General features: G+C 43.6%; 1 protein-coding gene across 1 annotated transcript in view; it reads right to left on the bottom strand.

The window, feature by feature from the left end:
- The window catches only part of SRI (sorcin), a 79,729-nt gene extending 66,718 nt beyond the window's left edge, over window positions 1-13,011 (bottom strand). Inside the window, exon 1 of the mRNA XM_078663630.1 lies at window positions 12,617-13,011. Within this exon, the coding sequence (XP_078519756.1) occupies window positions 12,617-12,667 (51 nt within the window). The 5' untranslated portion in view covers window positions 12,668-13,011. The remainder of the gene's footprint in view (window positions 1-12,616) is intronic.
- Window positions 13,012-14,333: the final 1,322 nt, after the last annotated feature.

Below are 14,333 nucleotides of genomic sequence, written 5' to 3'. Positions count from 1 at the left end.
AAATATCGTGAAAATACTCTCTTAGGGTGGTAAAGATGAGAGCGCTATGTGCTTTTAAAATACCCCTCACACACTTAAAAAATCCAGTAGTGTCATGCTTCATCATTGGGGTCTTCCCGTCCCTCTGCGGGGCGGGGCGTGCTACGACCTGACCGACTACGCGGGAGCACTGAAGTGGTGACCGGACTATGTGATGGTGCAAGGTGGGTGGTGTCAGTGAAAGTGTAGGGACCTAACAATGTGTGTGAGTACAAAAATTAAAAATCCTCTGGCTAGTAGAAAAAAACTATTTATTCGCTTCTCTAGCTGGGGACGTTAAGAAGGGGGTTTTGGGGTTGAGCCGATCGCTACAACCTGGTCTACATGTTTCGTAGGCAGTCCCCTACTGCCTACTCATCAGGACCTTCTACTGGTCCCTACGAAAATAAGCTCAGTTGCTAAGTGTTGTCAGCCTGTCTTCCTAAAAACTAACAGTAAAATTCCACTGTCAGCTTATGCTTCAGGGCATGAGCTGGCCCCGGTGAAGCAAAAATTAAAAATAGTGACCCAAATGTGGTCTCTGTAAAGAAAAGGGGAAAAAAAGGGAAACACAGATATTTACATTTGTAGCTGTGGATTTTGCGCTTTCATTGTTGTTTGCGCCACAATTTCACTCATCAAATCCATTCACCCATTACACAAAGAATAACTTTAGACTTTATGGACAGAGTGATGGTACAGTCTGCCATCCCCTGGCTGTCCGTAAGTGATGCCGAACAGTGGTGGAAAAACACACAGATGTTCATAGTAGTAACTGTGGTTTGTCACTGCGCTTTCATAGTTGTCTGCGCCATAATTCTTCTTGTCAAATTTCATTAGCCCATTGCCTAAAGCCCTACTGTAAGACTTTATGGACAGAGTGATGGTTCAATCTGCCATCCCCTGCCTGTCCGAGTAAATCCCCGAACTTTTTCGTGCCCTTTGTAATTAGGGCTGTTTCAATCTCCACACACACACACACACTCTCGCGACTCAATACATGCAGCGACATCTCGCAGGATTAAAAAGGAGGAGCCCGATCTCTCATACTAGTCTTAAGGTTATGGTCACTGATTCAATAAAAGCCCCCACAAAACGGGACGCAGCCCTACATTAGAATGGTTAACCATACATACTGTTGTGGCAAGCGCGTGGTGCCCCATGAGCTGACAATCGGTAGGAATTCACCGCGGCGCTCTGCAAGAAAGAGAGCCATGCCCTTAGCGTATTTTAAACACACTGTGCGAGGGTTAAAAAATATCTCAAAACCCACTCGTTTTAAGACCTGGGGTAAAAGTCTGTAACTTACATTGTCCGCATAGTCCCCAAGTCTTACTTCTACCAGTGTTGCCGCTCTGCTGAATGCTCGCGTGTTGGGAGCGGTGAATCATTTGAGCTTCCCTGCGCGCTGCTGACGGGTGTGCCAAAACACTAGCGCGCTAACTCAAAATGGCCGCCCGTAATGGCACGCGGGAGGGCAAAATTGCGGAAGTCTTCCTTCTATTTCCATTGGTACTCGGATTTTGCCTGCACAATGTAAATCTTAATGCAATGTAGATCGGTTGGATCGCTATTGACAAATTATGACAGTGGAGATTTTTCAACAATTAATTAGTGCAAAAGCCATAATAGTATGAACAGGTCGAATGTAGAGGACCTAGATTGAGAGGTATGTGCGCTTAGCCAAAATGCGGGAAACATGTATAATAGGTGGATAGAATTCAGCTTTGAATATATACACAGGTTTCTGCCCAGAGTTGGAAAAAGATATAATTGGGTATACAGATTAAACCGCGAAATTCGCTGTGGGATATGCTATGGAAGACATAGTTATTATGTGGGTTGAGACTTGACCCCTGTGCTCAGGTTGGGCACAGTAGTCATACAACAGTGGTGCTGTGTTCCAAAGGGGTTTGGTCTCCACAAGCCAGTCGTGTTGGTAACTTAATGGGACCTCTGTTATTATCTTGGCCACGGATAGGGGTGGTGCCTCAGGGAGTGGGGGTACTTATTTTGGGGTACGGGGTTCTATAACTGACCCCACGGAATTTCATCGTTCAACCCATTTTTGTTGGACTGGACACGAAAAACCCATCTCTGTTCCTTTTCAAGGAGATGTCTTTCGTTGTCGATCTGTTCAATTACAGTCCACAGTATGTCTTCAGGTTTGTGACCACTTTCCAGGAAGTGGTTTGTTAATTTGGTGCTGGACTTTTTGCACTTGATTGTGCTTTTGTGTTCACCTATTCTTAACTTCACTGCCCTGCTCGTCATGCCAATGTATTCGAGTTTACAGGGACATGTGATGAGATACACAACATTGGAACTGTTGCAGTTGCTGAATGTTCTTTGTTCCCATGTTGTCCCGTTGTTGAAGGTCAATTTTTTGCTTTTCCTGGTCAAACAGCATACCTTGCATCCGCCACAAGGGTAGTGCCCTTGTACAAAGTTTGGATTACCAATGTTGTTCACCCTGTTGGCCTTGGGTCTGGTATGGACCAATATGTCCCTGACACTCTGTGCTCTTTTGTGCGAGAACATAGGTTTTGGAATTTCCAAGCCCCCACTGTTGAGGATCTTCCAGTTCTTGTTAATAATTTTGCTCACCTGGTCAGAGTTGGTGTTGTACGTGGTCACACATATTGGTCTCTGCTCTTCCACTTTTTTGACTTTATCCTCCAGGAGGCTTTCTCTGCAATTGTTCCTTGCTCTCTTGTAGGCTTGATCAATGATCCTAGGGGGGGTAGTCATCAATCTGCCATTTTTGGGGAAGATGTTCAGATCCAGGAATACCAGATTGGTTTTTGTTGTGACGCTGGTGAATTTAAGGAATTCATCCTGGTAGTTGAGCCAAGTCAGGAACTGTTGGGCGCTCTTATCATCACCATCCCAGATGATAAGGATGTCATCAATATACCTCTTCCAGGTCAGGATCTTTTGCCGGAATGGGTTACTGATGTTTAGTATTTTTGTTGCCTCCAGGTGGTGAACATAGAGACCAGCTATGCTTGGAGCAAATGTGCTCCCATGCTGGTCCCATGCTTTTGGAGGTACAAAGATTGATGACAACAACCCATTTTAAGAGCACTTCCAAGAACTGTCTCTTGATGTATCAGAGCTTTCATCCGAGACACTTGAGGGATAACCTCCCCTACGGCCAGTTCCTGCGACTTCGTAGGAACTGTACGGAAGTTGCCAATTTCAAAACTCAGTCAGAAGACCTACGAAAAAAGTTGAATGAGGAACTACCCCCCTAGGATCAAGCCTACAAGAGAGCAAGGAACAATTGCAGAGAAAGCCTCCTGGAGGATAAAGTCAAAAAAGTGGAAGAGCAGAGACCAATATGTGTGACCACGTACAACACCAACTCTGACCAGGTGAGCAAAATTATTAACAAGAACTGGAAGATCCTCAACAGTGGGGGCTTGGAAATTCCAAAACCTATGTTCTCGCACAAAAGAGCACAGAGTGTCAGGGACATATTGGTCCATACCAGACCCAAGGCCAACAGGGTGAACAACATTGGTAATCCAAACTTTGTACAAGGGCACTACCCTTGTGGCGGATGCAAGGTATGCTGTTTGACCAGGAAAAGCAAAAAATTGACCTTCAACAACGGGACAACATGGGAACAAAGAACATTCAGCAACTGCAACAGTTCCAATGTTGTGTATCTCATCACATGTCCCTGTAAACTCGAATACATTGGCATGACGAGCAGGGCAGTGAAGTTAAGAATAGGTGAACACAAAAGCACAATCAAGTGCAAAAAGTCCAGCACCAAATTAACAAACCACTTCCTGGAAAGTGGTCACAAACCTGAAGACATACTGTGGACTGTAATTGAACAGATCGACAACGAAAGACATCTCCTTGAAAAGGAACAGAGATGGGTTTTTCGTGTCCAGTCCAACAAAAATGGGTTGAACGATGAAATTCCGTGGGGTCAGTTATAGAACCCCCGTACCCCAAAATAAGTACCCCCACTCCCTGAGGCACCACCCCTATCCGTGGCCAAGATAATAACAGAGGTCCCATTAAGTTACCAACACGACTGGCTTGTGCAGACCAAACCCCTTTGGAACACAGCACCACTGTTGTATGACTACTGTGCCCAACCTGAGCACAGGGGTCAAGTCTCAACCCACATAATAACTATGTCTTCCATAGCATATCCCACAGCGAATTTCGCCGTTTAATCTGTATACCCAATTATATCTTTTTCCAACTCTGGGCAGAAACCTGTGTATATATTCAAAGCTGAATTCTATCCACCTATTATACATGTTTCCCGCATTTTGGCTAAGCGCACATACCTCTCAATCTAGGTCCTCTACATTCGACCTGTTCATACTATTATGGCTTTTGCACTAATTAATTGTTGAAAAATCTCCACTGTCATAATTTGTCGATAGCGATCCAACCGATCTACATTGCATTAAGATTTACATTGTGCAGGCAAAATCCGAGTACCAATGGAAATAGAAGGAAGACTTCCGCAATTTTGCCCTCCCGCGTGCCATTACTGGCGGCCATTTTGAGTTAGCGCGCTAGTGTTTTGGCACACCCGTCAGCAGCGCGCAGGGAAGCTCAAATGATTCACCGCTCCCAACACGCGAGCATTCAGCAGAGCGGCAACACTGGTAGAAGTAAGACTTAGGGACTATGCGGACAATGTAAGTTACAGACTTTTACCCCAGGTCTTAAAACGAGTGGGTTTTGAGATATTTTTTAACCCTCGCACAGTGTGTTTAAAATACGCTAAGGGCATGGCTCTCTTTCTTGCAGAGCGCCGCGGTGAATTCCTACCGATTGTCAGCTCATGGGGCACCACGCGCTTGCCACAACAGTATGTATGGTTAACCATTCTAATGTAGGGGTGCGTCCCGTTTTGTGGGGGCTTTTACTGAATCAGTGACCATAACCTTAAGACTAGTATGAGAGATCGGGCTCCTCCTTTTTAATCCTGCGAGATGTCGCTGCATGTATTGAGTCGCGAGAGTGTGTGTGTGGAGATTGAAACAGCCCTAATTACAAAGGGCACGAAAAAGTTCGGGGATTTACTCGGACAGGCAGGGGATGGCAGATTGAACCATCACTCTGTCCATAAAGTCTTACAGTAGGGCTTTAGGCAATGGGCTAATGAAATTTGACAAGAAGAATTATGGCGCAGACAACTATGAAAGCGCAGTGACAAACCACAGTTACTACTATGAACATCTGTGTGTTTTTCCACCACTGTTCGGCATCACTTACGGACAGCCAGGGGATGGCAGACTGTACCATCACTCTGTCCATAAAGTCTAAAGTTATTCTTTGTGTAATGGGTGAATGGATTTGATGAGTGAAATTGTGGCGCAAACAACAATGAAAGCGCAAAATCCACAGCTACAAATGTAAATATCTGTGTTTCCCTTTTTTTCCCTTTTCTTTACAGAGACCACATTTGGGTCACTATTTTTGATAATTTTTGCTTCACCGGGGCCAGCTCATGCCCTGAAGCATAAGCTGACAGTGGAATTTTACTGTTAGTTTTTAGGAAGACAGGCTGACAACACTTAGCAACTGAGCTGATTTTCGTAGGGACCAGTAGAAGGTCCTGATGAGTAGGCAGTAGGGGACTGCCTACGAAACATGTAGACCAGGTTGTAGCGATCGGCTCAACCCCAAAACCCCCTTCTTAACGTCCCCAGCTAGAGAAGCGAATAAATTGTTTTTTTCTACTAGCCAGAGGATTTTTAATTTTTGTACTCACACACATTGTTAGGTCCCTACACTTTCACTGACACCACCCACCTTGCACCATCACATAGTCCTGTCACCACTTCAGTGCTCCCGCGTAGTCGGTCAGGTCGTAGCACGCCCCGCCCCGTAGAGGGACGGGAAGACCCCAATGATGAAGCATGACACTACTGGATTTTTTTTAGTGTGTGAGGGGTATTTTAAAAGCACATAGCGCTCTCATCTTTACCACCCTAAGAGAGAGTATTTTCACGATATTTTCATCACTGTAAAACCAACAAATATAAAATATATGTCCACACATTGATAGAATCTTTTTGTTTATGTATATCAGTTTGGAGGGTGATTCTATCAACACCTCTGCACTTCCCTTTTTGTTTTGGCTGTTCCCATGAGGCACAGGGTCAAGACTGATTTGAATATGGTTGGGTCTTAATTGGGGTGGAGAAGTGAGTTAAAAGTAGGATGATCCCAGATCTGTGACTGGGGGAAGAGTGTCAGAAAAGTTTCTGTTCTCTGTCCATCATCTCCTTGTTTGCGTTGTACACAAGAGCCTCTGGATCACAGGAATGGGAGGAAAGGCAAAAAGAAGCTTTCAGGGTCAGGCCAAGGTCAGTGCATCCACACCCCAAGTTCCCCTCCTCCAGGGAACATGGAGCAAAACCTTGGAGAAGTGTGCTGTGCTTGAGGGAAAACAAATCCAGAAAGAGGAGGCCCAACCTTCTGCTAATGTCCCTGAAAATGGACCTGGTCTGCTGTAAATCCCAGGAAGGGGGAAATCTCTGACTCAATGTGCCTGCCACCACACTGTCCAGACCCCTGATGTGAATAGCGGTCTACGATAGGAGACTAGTTTCTGCCCAACAACCCAAACCACAGGCCAGCTCAGTCATTGATCGGCAAAAGGTACTCCCAGGATGATTGATATATGGCACTGTGTTGTCTGATCTTATCAGCACATGCCGGTGGAACAGGTAATGACTGACGCAACAAAGAGCACAGAGAACCGCCATCAATTCTTTCCACTTGGATGACCTTCGTTCTCCTGCCCAGATAATTTTGCCTTAGCCAAGAGGGTCCCCAATGATGTCCCCCCCCCCCCCACTCCACAGCACTGGCATCTGCTGTCTCTACCACTGGTGGTTCTGGACGCAACTCCACTCACTTGCAAAGGTTTTCCGTGACCATCCACCAATGCAGAGATAGTTTGTTGCACATCGGGATGGATGTGTAGGTAAGCTAGCTTTCATCCTATCAAACATGGCTAACTAGGCATTTGGTTCTACCAATGCAATAATCCTCTGCAGGGTTTCCATTTTGAAGAGCATCTTCCTCACTGATCTGTTCAATGATTTCAGCTCTATCACCACACGAAAACCCCATTGGCTTTGGGGACCAGGAATACAATAGAGTATATCCCTAGTCCTTCCCAAGTCTTTGGAACGAGAATGATGGACATCTTCTTGGCCAGGGGCCAGAATGCCTTTCTGCAAAGCCACCTCTTGCTTGCAGGATATTGGAACAGGGATGATGAGGGATCCTGGTGGTGCTGGAGGAGCGTTTGACTCAATATGGTACCCCCACTGCAGAACCTCTAGCACCCAGTTGTCGGTGTTTGTGGAGCACCACACCTGTACAAAATATTGAATCCAGCCACCAACTTGTACTCTGGACCATCTACTATCCCCATCCTGGAATAGTCCGGAGCGCTGATTGGTGTTCTGGAATCAGGAATCTGGTGTTCTGGAATCAGGAATCAGGTTTTCCCTACCTCTCGCTCTCCTCGATGAATCACCCACAAAACTCGCTATATATATATATATATATATATATATATATATATATATATATATATATATATATATATATATATATATATATATATATATATATATATATATATATATATATATATGTACAGGGTCAGGAAGGATCTCCTCCAAGCATCTAACTGACATAAAGCAAGGAATATTGATAGAGAATTTGACCACAGACCTTAGTGGATACAGTGTTCTGTGATGTATTGGTACAGCCATTACAAATTATTTTACTGAAAACAATGGCTCTGCTAAGTCTCATCTGATTGAGTGGGATGCTTTTAAAATAATAATCTGGGGTACGGCCAGGAGCAACTGTGGGAGCCTGGCAGGAAATACATAAGTCACTTACTTTGGTCGAAGATTTCCTGAGTGTTTTAGAGCAGGAGGCTAATACTGATCCATCTAAACAGTAACATTTACGGGAAGCAAGGATTAAACATGCCGAACTCCTTGAACAACTTCAACTGATGGGGAACGAGATAAGGATGTCCTTTATCACCGATATTATTTGTTCTATCATTAGAGCCCTTACTTATTAAACTTCGCACTCAGGCCGCAGCTCTGGGGATCCAGATAGGCCAATCGACACATATTGTATCGGCATATGCTGACGATCTTATACCTTTCCTGTAAGATTTAGCCTCAACTATAGCACCCATTATGTACATATTTCAACCGTTTGAACAGGTCTCTGGGTAGGTAATTAATGCTCCTAAGTCACATTTTTCTTGCGATTTAGGGAAAATCCGGACCCTATACATTTTGGTAAACTTATCACGTCTACTGCACCACACACCTTTAGATATTTGGGCATACAAATATATAGATCCCCACAGGATCTGCTGGATGGCAACATAGTAACAACGATTAAATCCTTGGGGCGCATGTCTCTTTCTGGACATTGCTGCCCCTGTCGGGGAAAAATGGATGGGAGATCTGGGCTGGGATTTTACGGACAAAGAATGGGCAACCATATTATAATTTCCTAAAAAGGCATCTAGGAATGCTAAATTTAAATATGTACAGTGTATGATCTTGCATAGGGCATATCTTACGCTACATAGTCTCAATAGTATGTATCCAGAATCTCTACTTCTTGCCCCTGATGTGAGGAACCGAACGCAGACCTACTTCATATGTTATGGGACTGCCAGCAGCTGAGGGGTTACTGGTATAAAATAAGATGCTTAGTACAAGAACTGACTTGCACAAATGTTTGGACAACACCAGAGAGCTGTTGATTGGGGTTACATCATTGCCCGAAAGGGAAGAAAGTCCGTTAGAAGTTTGCGTTTATGGACATCCTTATAGCAAAAGCATGCAATTACTCTAAGATGGAAATCAGCTCTCCCCCCACACCATTAATTTGGCATGCAGAGATGACCAGATGGGGCAGCGTGGAGAGTGCTATAATACGTAAAGAAGAATCCAGAGGCTAATGCAAAATACCCATATCAATGGAATGGGAACCAGATGCTGGAATCACTAAAAGCTATAGACTCCTTAGAACCCATAGTCTCCCAAAGTGTAGTCCCACCGTCCCCAGTAATACTTCTCTCTACGAACGTATCTGATTAAGGTTATATAATGAGGGTAACCGCAATACCCTGATGCCATTAATAGATACGTTATTCCAAAATCCTGTAGTTGTTCACGAGATCCCATCCCATATTAACGAATGCAAACACAGGCGAAGGACAGAAAAGTGGTTGGGGGAATTTCTATACATAGAACCGTAAAGTTGTATTGTTATGAGTAGAAAGGAACAAAGGAACAATGTAAATGATGTAGATATAGGTAAATTGTGATGGTAATGTTATCTGGAATACAATGCATACTTGCGATACTGATGAAAACTTAAACACTATATTGATGAAACACTGCCTAAAATGTATGTACCATCCAATGATAATGACATTTGTATCTAAAATTGCGGTTAAAAAAACAAGGAATATTAATGCTATCTCAGAGTCCTTCCACTCACTAAAAGCCCCACCCGGGACATGTTTATGAACAGGAACCCCCACATTCACAGGCTTCTTGAATTGGTGAAAACACCGTCCTTAGAAGTATCCGCCGCCTCCTCAGAAGGAAATCCTATGTTATCCTCCCCATTGATCCAGCATTGGTAGGATTAACATTTCCAAGCCCAGCAAGGAGAAAATAATTAAACATTATAGGGAGCAGATGCCCAGCAAACTCTTCATAGCATTCCCTATCCCAATACGAAGGACTGGAAACAAAACAGGAAGTACTGGGGGAAGGCTATGCTCTTGTAGCTCCCAGTGGAGGGGTGTGGGTTGTAGCATTTCCCCTTTTGTTTCCTGTCCTGGGATTGGGTAACTAACCTCATGGTAAAGGACAGGGTGGAGGACAAGGGAAGCAGAGGTAATGACTATGCTTAAACGATTAGTCCGTTTGACAAAGATCTAAATATTAAGAAATAAGTGGAATAAAGGTAGTTCCGATGTAAAAAGTTAATTAGTAAGAGAGCCTTATTGACACCGGCCATTAACTCACATTCAAGTAAATCTATATATTTTTTAAAACACATCAAAACGTGTGCTCACCTGCAAGTTGTCCAATTATCAGTGTTAAGAGAATACTTGTAGGTATTTTAAAAACACACTGAGGCAAATCTGGAAGCAGTTAATGCTAATATGCTACAGCCAGACCTTTTCAGTGCCTCCAGAACTTCCCTTGAAGTTCACAGCAGAGATCGGAATAGAATAAAGAAGCACGGTCTCATAGTGCAATAGCTTTTTAAAATTAAAAATATACTACCATGTTCACAAAAAAAAAAACTAAGGCAAACTGTACATGCACACCTTGTACACAACGTTAAAAATGCACACAAGTCCATTTAAAAAAAAAGCACGGTCAGTACATGCCCAAGGCTTTGGCCTGTGCAATTATGCACTTTAAGGAGCGAGCTCATGTGGGGGTGCTCCCCAATATTAGCAAAAAAACCCAAACTCTCGTAGGAAAGCACTCCGTGTGAAAAATACGGTCAGACATTCATGTGTGCTATCCTAATGTTTGCTGCCACCATAAAAATCATGACAGAACTAAAATAATGTCTACACCATTTACACAATCAGAAAGAATGTTTCCTTTTTCAGATGAAGTGCAATGGATTGAATCTTTAAAAACTAATCTTTTGGCCACCAGCATCCAGAAGTCCCTGAATTATTATCCCATTGATTGGCCCTCCCATTATTCAAGGAGGTCCAATCAATACAGCATCTGTGCTGCTCAGCTTTGCCACGAGGAACACATTCAGGACCTGCTCTTCAGCAAAAATCTGCACTTTGTACTGAGAATCAGGACTACAGTGAGAGTTGTATTGTATTTGGTAGATTCAAAGATGGTTATGGCCTGAGTTTTCGAAATAACTGCTGGTTTGGGATCAATATCCGATATATACATGAATATGGAACATACACTTTTCATGAAAAATAATGTATAACTGCACCCATGTACAAATGCAAGTGTTTGCCGTTACCACAAAGCAATTTGTTGCGATTCCCTAGTTGATTATCGCAGAGACCCATGTACTAATGCCTGGTTTACACATTTTGCGATTGCCAGAGGGGTTCAAATAGGCCTACCTCGTGCATTTTAATTAGGGAGGACCTGATTTCTGACCCATTGGGACTCACACCCAAAAATAAAAAACACAATTACATGTGTGGTGGCCTGCTGGTGTCAGCACACCACCATGACTGACTACTTTTAAATAAAACAATAAAAATGCAGCCCGTTTTCCTTACTAGATAAACGTATGCCATTCTAAAAGATAAATGAAAAGATTTTTTTTTTTTTTTTTTTTTTTAAGAGCTGGCGGTAGTCCACAGCCCGTTCGTAAAAAAGTTTTTTTTACAAACATTCTGGAATGGGTTCCTTTGAGGCCCTTTCCATCTGCTAATGGGTTAACACCTACTTGAATAGGCCGTAAAATGCAAATGTTTTGCAACGCGTTTTGGTTGAAAAACCTTCACACGTAGGACTGCAGGTTGAGAGTCCCTAAACACACCCCCTTCCTATTACCAAATCGCAAACCCATTTTTCTATTCTGAAATCAGTTACTGGATTTGTAAATTTCAAAAACAGTCTTAGCATTCGCAAACGGGCCGATTCTGTGATTCCATTTGCGAACACAAAAGATTTGTACACGCGGCCAAAGGTTTCATGCTGCAGCAAAAGCCCTGTGCCATGGGGAACCTTACACAAGCTGAGCAACATTGTTACGTCTTTAAACGCCACAACAGTCACTGAGCAACATTGTTACCTCTTTAAACGCCACAACAGTCACCACGCAAGAGACCAATTAACTACTAAATGTCCGAATTGGTTTTGCGTCCAGTACGGAACAAAGTTGAGAATGTGTGATGCGTTTAATTTGGAGACATTTCTTTGCTGATGAAGGTGGCTACCGAGCAAACCCATCACATTCACATTCAAGCTAGGAAAACGCAACCAAAACGCGCCTCTCCCAGTGACCCTGCTTTACTTGGGCGACTTTCACAAGCAAATACTTGCTTCTCGGATAGTCCAGTCCGCCATCTCTGGGTTATTTCTGAAATGCGAAGTTCACAAATCCGTTTCACAATAATGATTACAATGCTAAAGCGTCCTCTGGATTTCTAGTAATAGCCAAAGGCTACGTGTGCCTGTCCTGACTGGCCTTGCTAAACACGGATCAGTAATTCCTTCCATACATACCAACGTTTTAGACCAGTCAAGAGGGAGAGTTCGAAAATAAATTCGGGTGGGAGTCCCAATTGACTTATCTTGAAACAAAGGGAATTTTCGGCGGGAGACAGCTGACAAGTCATTTTTGGGTTTTAAAAACGGGAGTCTCCCACCTGAATCGAGTCGTTTGGCCTGTGTGTATCTCTGGTCATGGGGAAAGATTTGTAGTTTTCTCTCAGTATCACTGAACATAAGGGATGCGTAGCAGCCACGGTCCCTGTGAGGCCAGGAGAGGGAGCGCGGCAGCAAAGGCCGCTGTGAATTTCAAAGCCCGCGCTTACCTGCTGGGGTGCCTGCTGCTGCTGGTAGTATCCGCCGCCGGGATAGGCCATGCTGAGTAATGGTTGGGGTGCGGGTCAGGGAGTTAAAAGTACAGCAACTGAAGAGCGATGACTGGTAAGGAACAGCTTTCACCTCCCTCGCAGCAGTCTAACCACACCGCGCCCACTGGAGCGAACCACTGCGAAAAGGGAGGGGTGGTGTGAAACTCTCGTCTCAGACGCAGAAGCAACCGCTGAGGGAACGCCTCTATTTATCCAATAGGTATTAAAGAGACGGTTTTGCAAGTATTAACAACGTATGATGGTTGTAAACCTGCGTGCAGGTCAGGTCCTGTGAGCCCCCTGCTACGGAATGGTATAGCCCACTCATCACTGTTTAGCAAAGCAGCTTCTTTTTACAAACAACTTTACTGAGGAATTTATTGCGTACAAGTGAACAAAGCGGGAACATCAAGATACTATTAGTGGAAAAATAATTGTTATGTTAATTTCTTTGGTGGCTCTTGTAGCGTGAAGTATATTTTTAATTGGAGGCGGGTGCAAGGACAATGTGTTTTCTTGTTCGACTAGGCTTTAAGCTAATTTCCTTTCAACCAGCATTCCACCGTGGAATTTTCGCTGTTTTGTCCTATATCTTGCCAACATTAATTGAAACCGTATTATTTTGCACTGTAATACGGCTGTAGTGTTCAAAGAAAAATCGTCCTGCAAGTGCCATTAAATGTACAAAATTACCTAGCTCCTGCCAAGTAGTCAGTATCAATCCTGATGTAAATGTACGATATGCCTATATTTGCATTGTCCCTACGCTGAACCTTCAAGCTTCTCAGCTCCACGTGTGCGTAGCTAGTACAGTCCAGTTTTCATTGCTTTGCATTCTGGGATTTGAAGTCCCGTTCAGCCTATTATACAAACATGACTACAAACCCCAAAATGGAAAGCAAAAGTGTACCCTGTATAAGCAAGTCGAGCATTAACCTCACAACTACGAGTGTTCTCCCCACACTTTGAGTGATTTTTTTTATTGCAAGCAAGATAACGTAGGCAATGCTCAGATCTCAAATCCAGTTTTAGGCCTGACTTGACAGCTCAGATGTTGCTTGACCTTATGTGACCAACAAAAAAAGAGTTTGAAAAGCACTGTACAGAGGGGGCTTTCGCTCCGCCCAAATATTGGCGGACAAGAGTACAGCATTCAATTGGGTAGAAGTTATGCATTTCAGCCCAAAAGTCAGCTTTTATTATGGCCTAGAGAACTCCCTGATCTTCATGCCTTCCACAAAACCCACAACTCAGTAAAATGTGTCCAGTTGTGTCCAGTCTCAATGAAAATGGGCACTCGTACTACAAATCTCCACAATGTCTTACACAAAACTCTCTGGGATTATTTAGCAATTTTATATAGCGCAGACAAGGCATGAAGGCATCTGAACGCTTCACAACAGTAGAAGGATACAAATGTACAGCCAGTTACAGTTACAGTAATTGCATTCAGACATTTGCCTGGGTAGATGCGACCAGGACAATTGCAGCACAACTTTCAATGTTGTTTAACGAAATAGAAAAACTGGGCACTATCCCTCCAAGCTGGCATGGCTCTATATTACGTCCAATTCACAAGGGGGGTGACCGAACAAATCCAGGGAACTATCGACTCATCACACTACTTGAAATTGAAGCAAAATATTACGTTTCCATGATTCTGGCCGACCTAACT

This window comes from Lissotriton helveticus, chromosome 10 (genome assembly GCF_964261635.1).
Source record: "Lissotriton helveticus chromosome 10, aLisHel1.1, whole genome shotgun sequence".
Classification (NCBI taxonomy): domain Eukaryota; kingdom Metazoa; phylum Chordata; class Amphibia; order Caudata; family Salamandridae; genus Lissotriton; species Lissotriton helveticus.
The sequence above is the reverse complement of the archived record's forward strand: the minus strand, read 5'-3'. Positions and strand labels throughout refer to the sequence as shown.